The sequence below is a fragment of the Cyanistes caeruleus genome, chromosome 6, assembly GCF_971803275.1.
Source record: "Cyanistes caeruleus chromosome 6, bCyaCae1.hap1.1, whole genome shotgun sequence".
NCBI classification, from domain to species: domain Eukaryota; kingdom Metazoa; phylum Chordata; class Aves; order Passeriformes; family Paridae; genus Cyanistes; species Cyanistes caeruleus.
In genome coordinates this window covers 15,385,142-15,402,841 of record NC_141706.1, presented here as the reverse complement: position 1 = coordinate 15,402,841, position 17,700 = coordinate 15,385,142, and the positions used below count along the sequence as shown (strand labels likewise).

Here is a 17,700-nt window from a genome sequence, read left to right as displayed (position 1 = left end):
ATGATGGCTGGAGGTTTGGCAGTCAGCGAGGGCCTGGCCACCACTGCAGTTCTGTACACTCAGCCTTGGAGATGTGATCAGGAATGTGCTGTTAGTTGCCAGTTTTGTATTGCAAAGACTGAGCATGCTGCCATCACTGTGTTTGATGAGTGAGTTTTCATTGGTTTGGTCCAACTCCAAAGCAGCCTTAATTTGAAGGTGGAATTCTTTGTGGATGAGGCTGTGAAGAATATGGTGTTTATACTCCCATCCTACGGGCAGTACGGTAGAACAACTCCTAACTGATTTGGTAATAAAGACCTAGTTTTTCTTCACTAAACCTGCCCTAGCCAAATTCATCAGCTGGTGATAGCTATCTCTGGAGTGGAAAACCTTTATTGACTTGATTGACAATTTAATATACTTTGTCAAGCTGTGTTGTTTAGTTTCTGTTGATCCAGAGACACCTGGGGCTCCTTTTGCTTCCTAAGGGATTAAAGTAGCAAGCACTTAGAATGAGATATTGGGAAGATGGGTGCAGGAGACTTTGTAATTTACTATGGAAAAACATAATAATGATGATGAATATTTCAGGTGGAAACGATAGCATTTCACTATATACTATGTGAAATGCTTTTATGTGGTTTTTTTCATTTCTCTTTTATTTTTTAATCCTGGATAAATTAAATGAGGCTTTTGGGGAAAGCATGAGCTGGAATTTCTATTGAGGTTGATAACCTCTGATTCTGCTCTCATTTGTCTGTCTGCTGGAACTTGTAGCAAACTAGCTATGTCCAAGTTTAATTGTGTAATAATTATTTTTCAAATTGAGCCTTTCTCACTTGGTGCTGATGTATTTGGGGGAGGGAGGGGAATGGAGAGTAAAGAGCTCCTTTCATGAATACAATTTTAATTTCATCTTGCTGATTTGAGCCTTTCCAAGATTCAAGTGAGCATTGGATCAGGTTGGAACTGAGGGGATGACTCATGACTCTGGCATAAAAACTACATTGCATTCCACATATTAGGAGTTTTCTGTTGCCCACAAGAAAGTTCAGGAAAAAAAGACAAAAAGAGAAATGGGTTTCAAATTTCCTGTGCTATTTTCAGTTGACTCCTCTTTCTGGAGATGCCTTAGCAAGTGTAGGACATCTGAAAAACTTGGAACTGCAACTTTCTTGTTGAGGCTCTGATGAACATTGCTTCTGTCATCAAGTTCTTGTGTTCATACTTTGAACTTAGCTGAGTAATGTTGGTATCAGCAGACTCTGTTAAAGCCATGCCTTCCTAATTAATAATGCATTCTTAATAAAAAAAATAAAAATCTATTTCTTCATGTATTTAATTACCTAGTGAGTGTAAGACTGAATGAAGTTAATACCGTGCAGATTTCAAGCAAAACGCTGCTTTTTAATGTGCTTCAGTATAGGCTATGCACAAGTCAATAGACATGATTTTTAAGCTTCAGTTACCTTTCATTACCCTGTGCATATTCAAATTCAGATTGATGAATGCTGAACCAAAAGCAGACATCATAGAGTTAATTGAAGTTCTTTAAATTCAGAGATTTAAATTCAAACTATTTTCATAGCTTTGTTTTGAGGGTGGGTTGCTTTTGATGTCTGGGGTTTTTTTGGCTAAGGCAATGGCAAACATTTATTTATCCTGCTCCCTCCCCATTTTCCACCATCGTTGTTGCCAGTGATGCCTGCAGTGCTCAGTGGTCAATGACCCTCAGCCAGGGTGAGCTGCAGGAGCCTTACAGACGGGCCTGTTCTTTCTCCCAGTGCTAGAACAAGTGCACAGTGCCATTTTGCTAAAAGCTAATATTTTTCCCAGCAGCTTCTTCTCCAGGCAGAATGAAATGCTTTCTTCAAGAGCAACCACATCTTTTCTCTGCCTGAACGGTTGTGTTTGTTTGGGGTTTTTTCTCTTGCTTTAGGTGAGAGATAAAAAAAAAATGAAGAGGAAAGCCCAAGGAAATGCCAAAAGTACCACCTGGTAGTAATTTTGTGTGAGTGTCTCCATTTACACTTCAAACTTGCTCTTGGAGAACTTGGAGCTGCATTTAAAATGTATTTTGGTAGGTGGTCTGCTGCTGACTATCTGCATTTCTTCTTCCATTTCTTTTCTGTGCTTGTTTGGTATTGCTGCTGAATGTCCCCAAAGAGTAAAGTGGTGTGGAAGAGTTGAGGAAGCAGCTTTTGAAATTCTAAAGCTGATGTGTAGGTTTTGTTCCTCTTGGATTTTTAAAAGCAGGTATGTCATCCAAGTTAACTTTCTTCAGCAAGTAACAAGATTGTCGTCCTTCCACTGATGCTCTGTATTTTAACAGAGGTATTTGATGGTGCTGGAAAGGAGCAAGATGCAGAATGAGTTTGAGAGAAGTGATTTAAAGTGGGAGCACAGATGGTTGATTCCTAAAAATCAAAAAACGGATGTTTTGTTTTGTAGGAAAATGAAATCTAATCCTATTTGAGGGTCAACAGGATAAATACAAAGAACTAAATACAGATGTAGATACATATATACATATATGCGTATATATATATATATATATATATATGTATAACCCCGCCCCCCGAAATCTATGAAGCAGGACTGATTGGTGCCATAGCCCAGGCAGCCTGTGGATCTAATTGCCTGCCTGTATTCAGCCCTTGCCTGGATGCCAGGGGAGACGTCTCTGGATTTGTCTCCAGACAGCTTTCCAGGGATGATCCTGCTCCTTTCCTGGTGCCCCAGAGTGCTGCAAGCCCCCCGTCCTGGGGCCATGGGGATGCCTGCCGGGGCCTTTAGGGTCCCCCCTAAAGGGCAGACAGGGTTTGACTGCAAGCTTCCTTGGAAGGTGGAGGCAGGTGAATATTGGCCACCTTCTTCTTTCCCGCTGCCCTCCGTGCTCTTGCAAAGCCTGCTGGGGCACTGGGGCTCTCCATTGCAGGCAGTCTGGAGCTGCCATGCAAAGCCATCTCTCAAGGAGTCCCCAGGTCTCAGGTGCAACCTCAAGAAAATGACACAGCAACGTGTAGAAAACGTGAACTTTATTCACTTGACTACTTCTAAAATCTACAATCCAACGTTACTAGAAGACTATGGGGTAAGAATCTTAAGGCTAAGAAACTTCAATGCTTCAACTGTTTAGAACTGAACACTAAGGGAAAGGTCAACTTCTTGGGGGAAACGTGGTGGGGAATCGAACAACAACAGGGGTGTGGCTAACTTGTAAGGTGGGGAACGTCGCAGTGCCTGGGCTGGGCACTGGTCACCCGTTCCCCGTAAGGTTCTGTAGCTGGAGCGCGACGCTGGAGGTCAGAGCTGTGGGGAGGTGCGGAGTCTCCTGTCACTGCCCTCTTTTGCCGCCATCTTGGTGGTTGGTTGAGGGCTGTCGCGAAGGAGCAGCCGCATCAGGTCGCGGTTGTCCATCAGCAGCTGCATCAGCTCCGTGGGACAGCCCTGTCTTCGATGGCGGCGGGGCCCCGCACGGCCCGAAGGGCTCTGGAGATTCCGCTGCAAGGCAAAGCACAGGGATCCCCATGGAAGAGGCAGAGGGGCAGAGCGGGGCCGGCACCTGTGGGGCTGCCTTTGGCCTGGGAGACAGAGACTCGGGCCCAGTTGGGCTGGGCTGGCCCGGGGAAGAGGCTGCAGCAGGCAGAGCTCTGCCGCCTCTGCTTGGTGCTGTCCATGGAGCTCAGCCCCTGGGCCGCATTCCCCAGCCAGGAGCTCAGGCCCCTTCTGCCGCAGGGCATTGGCCAAAGGGTGCCCAAGAGGCCCTCAAGGTCTGCCCCATCCCGCCTGCCTGACCCCCCACCCCCCTCCTCACCTCTCGCCAGCGTCTCTGAATTCTTTTTCCGAGCGACCATCCCATGGCCATTCCTATGATGAGCAGGTCGATGAGCAGGAATGTCCTGGCCGCCCACCGGATGCGCTCAGGGTCCGACTCGTCCAGATGACAATCCTCCAGAAGCAGAGGAGAGGCATCCGTGCTGCGCTCAGGTTTGCTCACAGGGTCGAGGGGATGAGCCAAGAGCAGCAGCACGTAAAGCTGCAGCAGCGCGGAGGAGCCGTGAGCAGCCATAGTGCTCTGCCAGCAGCACCGAGGCTCTGGGCGTCTCTCTGCGAGCAGCTGTGCCTGGGCACTGGGGCGCAGCAACAGCTGGGGACAGTTGCCAGCCAGCGTGCCGTCCCCAGAGGCTGTGATGTCACAGAAGCACAGAACACCCTGGCTGCAGAGAGCCCTGAGAGAATGTTGAGTCCAAGCTGGGAGCCATGGCGGCAAGCATGGCCAGCAGAGCGGGGCCCGAGCGCTGCGGCCTGGCTTGCCTTGCACCCGTGCCACAATGATGACTCCAGCAGCCCCTGTCAGGCCATTGCAGTATCTGATGGCCCACGCTGGGCACAAGTTCTTCCCAATGGCCAGCGTAAACCTCCCTTGGCCCAGCTTCCAAGCCTTGTTGGCATCTGCTCTCTCTTGTCCTTGCCCACCTGGCTGGCGCTGCCGTGTTGCTCGCTGGCCTGTCTGTGGGAGAAGAGGCTGTGCCAATGAGTGCTGCTCAACTTGGAGGCCATTCAAAGGAGGATTTGATTGTGCCTGCTGTGGGAAGAAGGAATATGCGTGCACATGGCCACTTCCCATAGGTTTTACCCCAGATTTTCATGAGCAGCTGTCCTAGTGAAAGTCAAGTCTGTTTTAGTGAGTATTTGAGGGCTTCCAGAGCACAGTGCCATCTCAGGGGAATTCTGCTGGTTGAGTTCTACTGAGGCTTTGAGATGAGTTGCAAATCCTGAAAATGTTCTCCTTGCCCAGGTAGTAATTTCACAGTTTAGACTGTGGGGATATTGATTGCTCAGTGTTGAGGACCTCATGTAACTTTCAGCCCCAGAAACTTTCAACCTCCAGTGATTGTCCTTGAGACAAAACCATTTGAAATCTTTTTTTCTGTGGACAGGAATTGCTTCGGTGTTACTTCACATCATCCATTAAAAATTTGATGCCTGGAACAAATCCCGAGTGCTGTGTGATTTCCTTGGTCGTGTTCTTTGGAATGGCTTCCCCCTCATTTTGTGAAGCTGGCCCCAGAAAGGTCATAGATGGGTGAGAAGTTCTGAAAGGCCAAGTGGTGCAGATCTTTGCCTCCTGTTTCGAGGTCTGCGGTGAGCTGTGAGTCCAAGAGCTGATCTGACGTGATGGTGAAAACACAATTGAACCTTTTTGCAGCAGGGTGGATGGATAGAAGCAAAGCACAGCACGGCTGGCAGCAGCAAATGAATTAAAATGCATCCCTGGAATATGTTTCTTGGATTGTTCTTCTAGTATTGTGGTAGTAATTCTGATGTCTGAGTAGTGAACAAGCAACAAGTAGTGAACACGTGATTTGTAGTCAGTTTTCTATTTCTTATGTAGTGGAGAGTATGGATGCTAGCTTTGGAGCAGGCTGCAGAGAGCTGCAGAAACTGCAGGCCCCATGGCCTATCAGTCCTGCCCGAGAAGCTAGCCTGGGAATTCATAGGAGGATTTCAAAACAATCCTCAGAGACAGAAAACAACTGCCAGGTGCTGTTTGTCTGTCCTCTTGTTTTCCTTGCAGGAGAAAGTCAGGGGGGTGGTGAGCCCCGCTGACCAATGATGGTGATGTAGCACTTTACTAAGCAATAAGAGTTTCCTTTCTGTACTTTCCACGTATCTGTCTATTAGACAAGCCTAGAGTAATAAAGTAGAGAAGATTCTCCTGTTGTGACTCCCTTGAGAGTCCGTGTCGTTCTTTCCCACCGTTCCCAATCAGAACGACAGAGGAGATTTTTAAGAATTGTGTTTTTCTCTCCTGGTTGAGGAATGTGTTCTTCACGGGCTGAATCTTCATATCACTTTGTTTTTGTAGAAGAGCAGTTTCAGCAGCAGATGATTCTCCTTGCCCTCCTTTTCATTTTTCTTATCTGTATTATTGCCTGGCAGGTTAACCTTTTCAAATTGCGTGCTGCAAAACGTTGCTACTAAGGATAGTTGGTGTCCAAACAGGTTCTTTTCTCGCTTGGATTTCAACTATTGCAGGATGAAAGGTTTCTAATGAAGCTACAGAATTGCATATCACTGGGACCTTGACTTCTTCCCTGCTTGGATCTAGATAAAGAGATTCTTGCCAATTGAACTGCTGACATATTATGTAGAGATCAGGAGTGGCCACCACAAGTGGTACTGAATTCTTGGAAATGTGGTGATTTTTGTTAGAAATGATTTTAGCTTCGACAGTGCAAGCTTATCATATCCATCTGCATTTGTGTTCTATTAATCATGGGGTTTTGTATTAAGCATGGGCTTCAGTTTGCTGTCTTTTTGTCACTTCTTCAAATACCAGTTTTCTACACCTGCTGGCTTGTTCCTTCTGACTTCAAATGGTATCTCTTGGGCACATAACTTCATCTTATTGTGAACAGCGCAAAGAACATGTTTTGGTCTGCCTTGATTTGATGGAGTGATTGCTGTGGAAGGACTGGGAGGTTTTGTGGTTTAAGGTGAAAGAAGTTCAGCAGCCTTGGCAAGTAAGTGTGCCAGTTTACAAGGTGAATCTACAGAAACCCCCGTGCTTCAGCTGCAATGTACAATCTCTGAGGCTGCTGCTGTCGGGGTGCCTTTGTTCTGTTGGTTTGGGAACCCATATTCTACACAGCATCATTTGTCAGAACTCCATTTCACTTGTACAGTCCCTCTGTTTTCCCACTTCTGAATGATGGTTTTCTCTGTGCCTTTAACATGGGGAATTCTGGGTGATAAAAATAATACATATTCCATAATGTTTTACGTTTCCTCTTGGAGTTTTTTCTAGTTTTCAAATAATTACCTTTTGTTTCTAGCTGGGGGCAAAATGCATTTGCAGTTTCAGTGGTTTTTTTCCCAATTTCTAATCTTACTTGGGCACTAGATAAGGGAGAAAAATGCCCTAGTTTCATGGAAAAGATTCTGTGTTATTCCATGCCTTGAAATGAATTAAAATACGGTTCTATTGCTCTCTGTTTCATTTCTTCACTTCATTTGGTAGAGTTTAGAAATCTCTTGCCATGAACTAGGTAGTGCAGAGTGCCTGCCTTGCTGTGTTGAACTCCTGGGTGAGCATGCCAGGCTTAGTTTAGAGATTTGCTTTTAAACATCCCTTATTCCTTGTGAAATCTATCATTTGGTTTGTTTGTAGTTGTGTTAGAAGATAAAGAGGAGGGGGATCACCCTGGAAAATTTGTCATCTGAACTGAATTTGTACCCTTTAGGCCATCAGTGACTGCTCCTTAGCTTTCTCAAGGCATGAAGGACACTGGGAGTTCCTCCCAGACTCTTCTTTTGGGACAGCAGTCCTTTCTCTTTGGCTCCATGAGATGCTCTGCACAGGAGTGCTTGAGCTCTGAAGGGCAGGGGCATTCCATGAGGGTGAATAATAAAGAACTCCTGTAGCCTGAACTGTTTCCAACTTAACCCAGCAGAAGGAATTGTTTCCCAATTCTGAGTCTAATGGTGCTGCTGACAAATTGTGCAGTTTCAGAGCAGCAGTGCAAGATGTGCAAGGGGCTTGTGTGGAGGGAGAGCAGCAGCTTGTAACACTGGACCTTTGTCCCGTGGGCAGCTGTGCGGTTTTAAGCGGGAATGTTCCGGAGGGGTGTGGAATTGAAGAAATGTTTGGAAGATTTGTAGGTTTGTTGCTGTAGGTGTGAAGGGTGGGGACAAGTCTTGTCCAGTGACGGAGCAATGATTAGGTAAGGTACTGGGAGAGCATCTGAGGATGGTGTTGCTGTTGCATGTGATTTTTCTGGAGGCCATCTGATGCACACAAGATTTGTTATGACTACCAGGATTGCAACTAAACAGAATGCAGTCGTTTTTCTTGTAATTTAGTGCAGCAACTTTTGATCCGTGATGAGCTGAAGGCTCAGTGCACAAGGCTGAAAGGAAATGGCACGCTCTCAAGAGATTTTGGTCTTTGCGGCTTCATGAAGGTGGATAGGACATAATTCCTTCGCTCATTGGAGCTGCAGAGTTTAGTTTGATCTCCTCTGTTTCTAAGCAGTGCTAAAAGGTGTTCCTTCCCTCAATTTTGATGGCAGCAGAGAGTCAGCTAATGAATGTGGATCTAGGTAAGGTTTGTGGAACAAAATCAAACACAATTGTCTGAAAAGCTGTTAGACATGCCTACAGTCAGTGTCAACAGAGAAGGAAGAGGTTAAAATTCCATCTTAATTTTAGAGCTCTTCCTCTCTTCTGCCTGCTTTTCCCATAGTGCATATGGAACCAGCATAGTTCATTTGATCCCTACCCCTGAGTGCAGCAGCTCACCTGCTTTCTGCTGCCCGCCTTTGCTTTCTTGTCAGATGGAAACACTGAAATAGAAAAGGTGATGTGACTTAATTGACTTCATTCAAATGCCTTGGCAATTGAATTTCTGTCTCTTGGCTGGATACTCAGCATCTCTAAGTGCAGAATCCTCCCTGGCACCGTATATCCTCGCCTTGTCCCTGCCACCACCACTCAAATATTTTCCTTTCATTGTAAAGTGAGTGAGATTTTACTCAGGTGGAATTCTGCAGTGTTAGGGAATGAAGGCTTTTTCCTTCCTCATTTTTTTATAATGAATTTCTTTTTTATTCTATTCACACCTTCTGAGTGAGCCTTTCATAAGGGCTTCTGTATTTCACAGCGGCTACACCTATTTGGGTCTGAAGACTTTGATACAATTGTAATCACTTGGAAATGGAACCTGTTTGATTTGTATGGAAGGCAGCCATTCTCCCTGTTCCAAACTTCCTAAAATTGTTTATCCACGTTGAAAAAAAAAATACCTCTTGGAGATAGTCGAGACAGTGCATGATGGTGATTCCAGGGATGGAGAAGAAGGACCATCACCTTCCTCACACCGTCAAACTTGAGACTAATAGTCAGGTCTGCAGTTCTAATTTTAATCCACAGTAATCTACAGACAATCCTTTATTATTTAAAAAGCTGATACCGTCAAGTTGGAAGCAAGCTGAAGTTGGAAGAGTTAGGTTTCTTCAAAGCTCTTGTTTCCAGCGGGATTGGAGAGCCTTTACCTTTTGTAACAGGAAGGTTTTAAATTTGTAATGCTGACCTTGCAACTGGAACTTGGTGGCTCCATTGTTGCACTTGGAGCAGCCAGATGACCTCAAAGGAGAAGTGCGTTGTTCTGACTTCTGTGGAAGCAGTGGCTGCAAATACCATCAGGAAGTGCTGGACTGGCAGGACATTGGATGGATGCTCTTAGGCCACAGAGCTGGAAATATCAGCTGTAGCCACATGGTAAGTCCATTTATGTAATTCCAAATCTGTTCCTCACACGATCTGTGCTCCTCTATTCTCTATCAGCTTGGTGAGGAGGTAGATGAGACTGTTGGGGGAAAGAAACCACTTATATTTAAAGCAGAGTAACTGTCCTATTATAAATGATGAAGATAAACCTGTGAGGCTACCAAAGAAATCTTTCTTTGTCTTCCAGTTAATAACTTCAAATGGATAACAAATCTATGCTGTATAATCTGCTTTGGATGGATTTCCTTTGGAACATGTGCTTCTTCCTGAATTACAGAACTGCAATATTTTCACTGCTTCCCAGCTCTGCCATCCCAGCATCTCCCCTGCTTCCCAGCCCTCTGCCATCAGCATCTCCCCTGCTTCACAGCTTCCCAGCCAGGTCAGTGCACTGGGGGCCGGGGTGGGCAGTGGGTTATGGGGTTTTGGGATGCGCAGGGATCCCAAAGGAGCCCCTGTGGAATGGGCCCGACATCCCAGCGTGCTCCTGGTGCCCCGGCAGGGCGGTTTGCCCGGAGAAGCTGTCAGGCAGGATTTGCTGGGTTTTTCACAGCTCTGATTTCTCCATCCCCCGGAGTGCCCTTGCTAAGAGGAAGCATTGATTGCTGCCAGGCAGCACACACACGTGGGAATGTGATTCATTCCGGCCCAGGCCTCAGAATAACTTCTGTGAGCTGTTATCCCTGCTAAAATGAGCCTTTTCACAGTTCTCTATTTCCACCTAGCGCACACACACACACACACAGTAAAATTACAGAGGGAAATAAACTTCCCTTGGCTTGGGAAGAAATTTTGTGTTGTTGTAGGGAGCTCTTTCTGAAGGAATAACAGGTGCCTTTCTACTACAATAATTTATATGGAAACCCAGCACCGTGTTTATTTGGTGTCAGTCTAGGGTGAACAGAAACCAGCACAGGCAGCTGGAAACAAAGGTCCTCTCGTCCCATTCCACAATATTGGTGTTAAAAATCTCTGTTCAAGGCCAGATTCCACCACAGGAATCTGGCTAAGAAAATAAGAGCTTATTCAATAAGAAAATGCCGCACTCAGAATGTTTCTTTGCATTAGGATTTTCCCAAGTATCTCGTTTAGCTTTTGTTAATAGGTTAAAGGTAAAAGGGTTTTGGTAACCCTTTTTAAGTGTACCTATTTCCTCTGTTAAATGGGAGAACAGGAGTGCAAAGCCCTATGGACGGGGGCTGCTGGAGAGATCCTATAAACCTGATTATGTCCTAGAGACCTGAGTCATCATTTCATCCCATTGCAAAGTCTCTTATTCTTTCAGTTCAGTTAAACCTGCAAAGAATTCAACCCTTAGAGCTTTAATATTTTTAAAGAGACATTCATGTCCAGAAGGTGTCTCAAGGTGTTTGTTCCATCAGGCTGGGTTTGATATCCCTATTAAAAATATATATGGCTCAATTGATGAGAAAATCTTCTTCAGAGAGAAGGATTTTTCTTCAGCTTAAAATCTGAACTATAAAACTGAGTACAATAAAGTGAAGAGTTGAGTCATGAAGCAAGGGATAGAAAAGAAAAATGACCATGCACATCTTGTGCTGAAACTGCTTGGATTTATTAGGAAAGGTCCAGCAAAATCCTCTGTTAGGAAGCCAATTAGAATTATTTATTCTATTGAGGGGGTTTGTGCCAGATCTGAAGAAATCACTTGAAGAAGGAAACTTATTTGAAAGCTGCAAACATAAATGTTCTTTTTTTGACCGAGTGATGGAGATTCTTCAAGTCTCCTCAGAATCCCACACAATTCCAGAAAAACCCCACAAAATTCCAGAGAAGTCCCACAAAACTCCCTAAATCATTTCAAAACCCTACCAATTCACAGGAATGTCCCACAAAATCTCCACCAATTCCCAGAACATCCCACAAAAATTTCACAAAAATCCCTAAATCTTCTGAAAACTCGACCAAATTCCAGAAACGCCCCATAAAATCAGCACAGTTTCCCACAAAATTCAAGAAAAAACACCACAAAATTCCCTAAATCTTTTCAAAATACCACAAAATTCTTGAAAAGCCCCACCAAATTCCCGAAACATCCCACAAAATGTCCTCAATAACCAACAAAATCCCAGAAAAGTCCCACAAAATTCCCTAAATCTTCTGAAAACTCTACCAAATTCCAGAAAAATCCCACCGAATCTCCACAAATTCCCACAGAATAAATGAAAAATCCCTGATAATTCGGCAGTTCTCTACAGAATCTCACCAAATTCCTAAAAAGTCCCTCAAAGTTCCACAAAACACCCACAAAATCTCCCCAGTATCCAACAAAATTCCAGGAAAAATCCCACAAAATTCCCTAAATCTTCTCAAAACACAACCAAATTCTAGAAAAATATCCCACCAAATCTCCACAAATTCCCACAAAATACATGAAAAATCCCTCAAGATCCCTAAATCGCCTCAATATCCCACAAAATCACACAAAAATCCCACAAAACCTCCAGAAGTTTCCACAAAATCTAAGAAAAATTCCTCAAAATTCTTCAAGTCTCCTCAAAACCACACAAAGTTCGTGAAAAGGCCCACCAAATTCCAGAAAAATCCCACAGAATCTCCACAAATTCCCACAAAAATCTAAATCAAATTCCTCAAAATTCTTCAAGTCTCCTCAGAATCCCAAACAATTCCAGATAAACCCCACAAAATTCCAGAGAAGTCCCACAAAACTCCCTAAATCATTTCAAAACTCTACCAATTCACAGGAATGTCCCACAAAATCTCTACCAATTCCCAGAACATCCCACAAAAATCTCACAAAAATCCCTAAATCTTCTGAAAACTCGACCAAATTCCAGAAACGCCCCATAAAATCAGCACAGTTTCCCACAAAATTCAAGAAAAAACACCACAAAATTCCCTAAACCTTTTCAAAATACCACAAAATTCTTGAAAAGCCCCACCAAATTCCAGAAACATCCCACAAAATGTCCCCAATATCCAACAAAATCCCAGAAAAATCCCACAAAATTCCCTAAATCTTCTCAAAACACGGCCAAAATCCACAAAAATCCCACAGAATCTCCACAAATTCCCACAGAATACATGACAAATCCCTGATAATTCGTCAGTTCTCTACAGAATATCACCAAATTCCAGAAGAGTCCCTCAAAGTTCCACAAACATCCCACAAAATCTCCCCAGTATCCAACAAAATTCCAGGAAAAATCCCACAAAATTCCCTAAATCTTCTCAAAACACGACCAAATTCTAGAAAAATATCCCACCGAATCTCCACAAATTCCCAAAGAATACATGAAAAATCCCTGATAATTCGTCAGTTCTCTACAGAATCTCACCAAATACCAGAAAAGTCCCTCAAAGTTCCACAAACATCCCACAAAATCTCCTCAATATCGAACAAAATTCAAGAAAAATCCCACAAAATTCTCTAAATCTTCTCAAAACACGGCCAAAATCCACAAAAATCCCACAAAATCTCCACAAATTCCCACAGAATACATGAAAAATCCCTGATAATTCGTCAGTTCTCTACAGAATCTCACCAAATTCCAGAAAAGTCCCTCAAAGTTCCACAAACATCCCACAAAATCTCCTCAATATCCAACAAAATTCCAGGAAAAATCCCACAAAACTCTCTAAATCTTCTCAAAACACGACCAAATTCTAGAAAAATATCCCACCGAATCTCCACAAATTCCCACAGAATACGTGAAAAATCCCTGATAATTCGTCAGTTCTCTACACAATCTCTCCAAATTCCAGAAAAGTCCCTCAAAGTTCCACAAACATCCCACAAAATCTCCTCAATATCGAACAAAATTCAAGAAAAATCCCACAAAATTCTCTAAATCTTCTCAAAACACGGCCAAAATCCACAAAAATCCCACAAAATCTCCACAAATTCCCACAGAATACATGAAAAATCCCTGATAATTCGTCAGTTCTCTACAGAATCTCACCAAATACCAGAAAAGTCCCCCAAAGTTCCACAAGCCTCCCACAAAATCTCCCTAATATCCAACAAAATTCCAGGAAAAATCTCACACAATTCCCAAAATCTTCTGAAAACTTGACCAAATTCCAGAAACGCCCCATAAAATCAGCACAGTTTCCAACAAAATTCAAGAAAAAACAACATAAAATTCCCTAAATCTTCTCAAAACTCTACCAAATTCCAGAAAAATCCCACCAAATCTCCACAAATTCCCACAGAATACATGAAAAATCCCTGATAATTCGTCAGTTCTCTACAGAATCTCACCAAATTCCAGAAAAGTCCCTCAAAGTTCCACAAACATCCCACAAAATGTCCTCAATATCCAACAAAATCCCAGAAAAATCACACAAAATTCCCTAAATCTTCTCAAAACACGGCCAAAATCCTCAAAAATCCCACCGAATCTCCACAAATTCCCACAGAATACATGAAAAATCCCTGATAATTTGTCAGTTCTCTACAGAATCTCACCAAATTCCAGAAAAGTCCCTCAAAGTTCCACAAAACACCCACAAAATCTCCCCAGTATCCAACAAAATTCCAGGAAAAATCCCACAAAATTCCCTAAATCTTCTCAAAACACGACCAAATTCTAGAAAAATATCCCACCAAATCTCCACAAATTCCCACAAAATACATGAGAAATCCCTCAAGATCCCTAAATCTCCTCAATATCCCACAAAATCACACAAAAATCACCCAAAACCTCCACAAGTTTCCACAAAATCTAAGAAAAATTCCTCAAAATTCTTCAAGTCTCCTCAGAATCCCACACAATTCCAGAAAAAACACACCAAATTCCAGAGAAGTCCCACAAAACTCCCTCAATCATTTCAAAACCCTACCAATTCACAGGAATGTCCCACAAAATCTCCACCAATTCCCAGAACATCCCACAAAAATCCCACAAAAATCCCTAAATCTTCTGAAAACTCGGCCAAATTCCAGAAACGCCCCATAAAATCAGCACAGTTTCCCACAAAATTCAAGAAAAAACACCACAAAATTCCCTAAATCTTTTCAAAATACCACAAAATTCTTGAAAAGCCCCACCAAATTCCAGAAACATCCCACAAAATTTCCTCAATACCCAACAAAATCCCAGAAAAGTCCCACAAAATTCCCTAAATCTTCTTAAAACACGGCCAAAATCCACAAAAATCCCACCAAATCTCCACAAATTCCCACAGAATACATGAAAAATCCCTGATAATTTGTCAGTTCTCTACAGAATCTCACCAAATTCCAGAAAAGTCCCTCAAAGTTCCACAAGCATCCCACAAAATCTCCTCAATATCCCACAAAATTCAAGAAAAATCCCACAAAATTCCCTAAATCTTCTCAAAACACGACCAAATTCTAGAAAAATATCCCACCAAATCTCCACAAAATCCCACAAAATACATGAAAAATCCCTCAAGATCCCTAAATCGCCACAATATCCCACAAAATCCCATAAAAATCCCACAAAACCTCCACAAGTTTCCACAAAATCTAAGAAAAATTCCTCAAAATTCTTCAAGTCTCCTCAGAATCCCACACAATTCCAGAAAAAACACACAAAATTCCAGAGAAGTCCCACAAAACTCCCTAAATCATTTCAAAACCCTACCAATTCACAGGAATGTCCCACAAAATCTCTACCAATTCCCAGAACATCCCACAAAAATCCCACAAAAATCCCTAAATCTTCTGAAAACTCGACCAAATTCCAGAAACGCCCCATAAAATCAGCACAGTTTCCCACAAAATTCAAGAAAAAACACCACACAATTCCCAAAATCTTTTCAAAATACCACAAAATTCCTGAAAAGCCCCACCAAATTCCGAAGATTTTTCCTGGAATTTTATTGGATACTGGGGAGATTTTGTGGGATGTTTATGGAACTTTGAGGGACTCTTCTGGAATTTGTTGAGATTCTGTAGAGAACTGACGAATTATCAGGGATTTTTCATGTATTCTGTGGGAATTTGTGGAGATTCGGCGGGATTTTTGTGGATTTTGGCCTAGTTTTGAGGAGATTTAGGGAATTTTGTGGGATTTTTTCTGGAATTTTATTGGATATTGGGAGATTTTGTGGGATGTTTGTGGAACTTTGAGGGACTCTTCTGGAATTTGGTGAGATTCTGTAGAGAACTGACGAATTATCAGGGATTTTTCATGTATTCTGTAAGAATTTGTGGAGATTTGGTGGGATATTTTTCTAGAATTTGGTCGCGTTTTGAGAAGATTTAGGGAATTTTGTGGGATTTTTCCTGGAATTTTGTTGGATATTGGGAGATTTTGTGGGATGTTTGTGGAACTTCGAGGGACTTTTCTGGAATTTGGAGAGATTCTGTAGAGAACTGACAAATTATCAGGGATTTTTCACGTATTCTGTGGGAATTTGTGGAGATTCGGTGGGATTTTTGAGGATTTTGGCCGTGTTTTGAGAAGATTTAGGGAATTTTGTGTGATTTTTCTGGGATTTTGTTGGATATTGAGGACATTTTGTGGGATGTTTGTGGAACTTTGAGGGACTTTTCTGGAATTTGGTGAGATTCTGTAGAGAACTGACGAATTATCAGGGATTTTTCATGTATTCTGTGGGAATTTGTGGAGATTCGGTGGGATTTTTGTGGATCTTGGCCGTGTTTTGAGAAGATTTAGAGAATTTAGTGGGATTTTTCCTGGAATTTTGTTGGATACTGGGGAGATTTTGTGGGATGTTTGTGGAACTTTGAGGGACTTTTTAGGAATTTGGTGAGATTCTGTAGAGAACTGACGAATTATCAGGGATTTGTCATGTATTCCGTAGGAATTTGTGGAGATTCTGTGGGATTTTTCTGGAATTTGGTAGAGTTTTGAGAAGATTTAGGGAATTTTGTGGGACTTTTCTGGGATTTTGTTGGATATTGAGGACATTTTGTGGGATGTTTCTGGAATTTGGTGTGGCTTTTCAAGAATTTTGTGGTATTTTGAAAAGATTTAGGGAATTTTGTGGTGTTTTTTCTTGAATTTTGTAGGAAACTGTGCTGATTTTATGGGGCGTTTCTGGAATTTGGTCGAGTTTTCAGAAGATTTAGGGATTTTTGTGAGATTTTTGCGGGATGTTCTGGGAATTGGTGGAGATTTTGTGGGACATTCCTGTGAATTGGTAGGGTTTTGAAATGATTGAGGGAGTTTTGTGGGACTTCTCTGGAATTTTGTGTGTTTTTTCTGGAATTGTGTGGGATTCTGAGGAGACTTGAAGAATTTTGAGGAATTTTTTTAGATTTTGTGGGAATTTGTGGAGAATCTGTGGGATTTTACTGGAATTTGGTGGGCCTTTTCAAGGACTTTGTGTGGTTTTGAGGAGACTTGAAGAATTTTGAGGAATTTTTCTTAGATTTTGTGGAAACTTGTGGAGGTTTTGTGTGATTTTTGTGTGATTTTGTGGGATATCGAGGCGATTTCGGGATCTTGAGGGATTTTTCATGTATTTTGTGGGAATTTGTGGAGATTTGGTGGGATATTTTTCTAGAATTTGGTCGTGTTTTGAGAAGATTTAGGGAATTTTGTGTGATTTTTCTTGAATTTTGTGGGATATTGAGGAGATTTTGTGGGATGTTTGTGGAACTTTGAGGGACTTTTCTGGAATTTGGTGAGATTCTGTAGAGAACTGACGAATTATCAGGGGTATTTTCATGTATTCTGTGGGAATTTGTGGAGATTCGGTGGGATTTTTGTGGATTTTGGCCATGTTTTGAGAAGATTTAGGGAATTTTGTGGGACTTTTCTGGGATTTTGTTGGGTATTGAGGAAATTTTGTGGGATGTTTCTGGAATTTGGTGGGGCTTTTCAAGAATTTTGTGGTATTTTGAAAAGATTTAGGGAATTTTGTGGTGTTTTTTCTTGAATTTTGTGGGAAACTGTGCTGATTTTATGGGGCGTTTCTGGAATTTGGTCAAGTTTTCAGAAGATTTAGGGATTTTTCTGGGATTTCTGTGGGATGTTCTGGGAATTGGTGGAGATTTTGTGGGACATTCCTGTGAATTGGTAGGGTTTTGAAATGATTGAGGGAGTTTTGTGGGACTTCTCTGGAATTTGGTGTGTTTTTTCTGGAATTGTGTGGGATTCTGAGGAGACTTGAAGAATTTTGAGGAATTTTTCTTAGATTTTGTGGAAACTTGTGGAGGTTTTGGGTGATTTTTGTGTGATTTTGTGGGATATTGAGGAGATTTAGGGATCTTGAGGGATTTCTCATGTATTTTGTGGGAATTTGTGCAGATTTGGTGGGATATTTTTCTAGAATTTGGTCGTGTTTTGAGAAGATTTAGGGAATTTTGTGGGATTTTTCCTGGAATTTTGTTGGATACTGGGGAGATTTTGTGGGTGTTTTGTGGAACTTTGAGGGACTTTTCTGGAATTTGGTGAGATTCTGTAGAGAACTGACAAATTATCAGGGATTTTTCATGTATTC

At 42.3% G+C, this 17,700-nt stretch overlaps 2 protein-coding genes across 2 annotated transcripts in view; one reads left to right on the top strand and one right to left on the bottom strand.

The window, feature by feature from the left end:
* Positions 1-3,003: 3,003 nt before the first annotated feature.
* Positions 3,004-4,230, bottom strand: LOC147652467 (uncharacterized). Its single transcript, XM_086895433.1, has 2 exons — positions 3,800-4,230; positions 3,004-3,486 (listed from the first exon to the last, which is right to left on the bottom strand). The coding sequence occupies exons 1-2, from the start codon at positions 4,052-4,054 to the stop codon at positions 3,289-3,291; spliced, it is 453 nt and encodes a 150-aa protein (XP_086751559.1). The 5' UTR covers positions 4,055-4,230; the 3' UTR covers positions 3,004-3,288.
* Positions 4,231-9,706: 5,476 nt separating this feature from the next.
* The window catches only part of LOC147652466 (uncharacterized), a 28,743-nt gene continuing 20,749 nt past the window's right edge, over positions 9,707-17,700 (top strand). The window contains exon 1 of the mRNA XM_086893530.1: positions 9,707-9,799. Coding sequence (XP_086749656.1) covers positions 9,707-9,799 — 93 coding nt within the window. The remainder of the gene's footprint in view (positions 9,800-17,700) is intronic.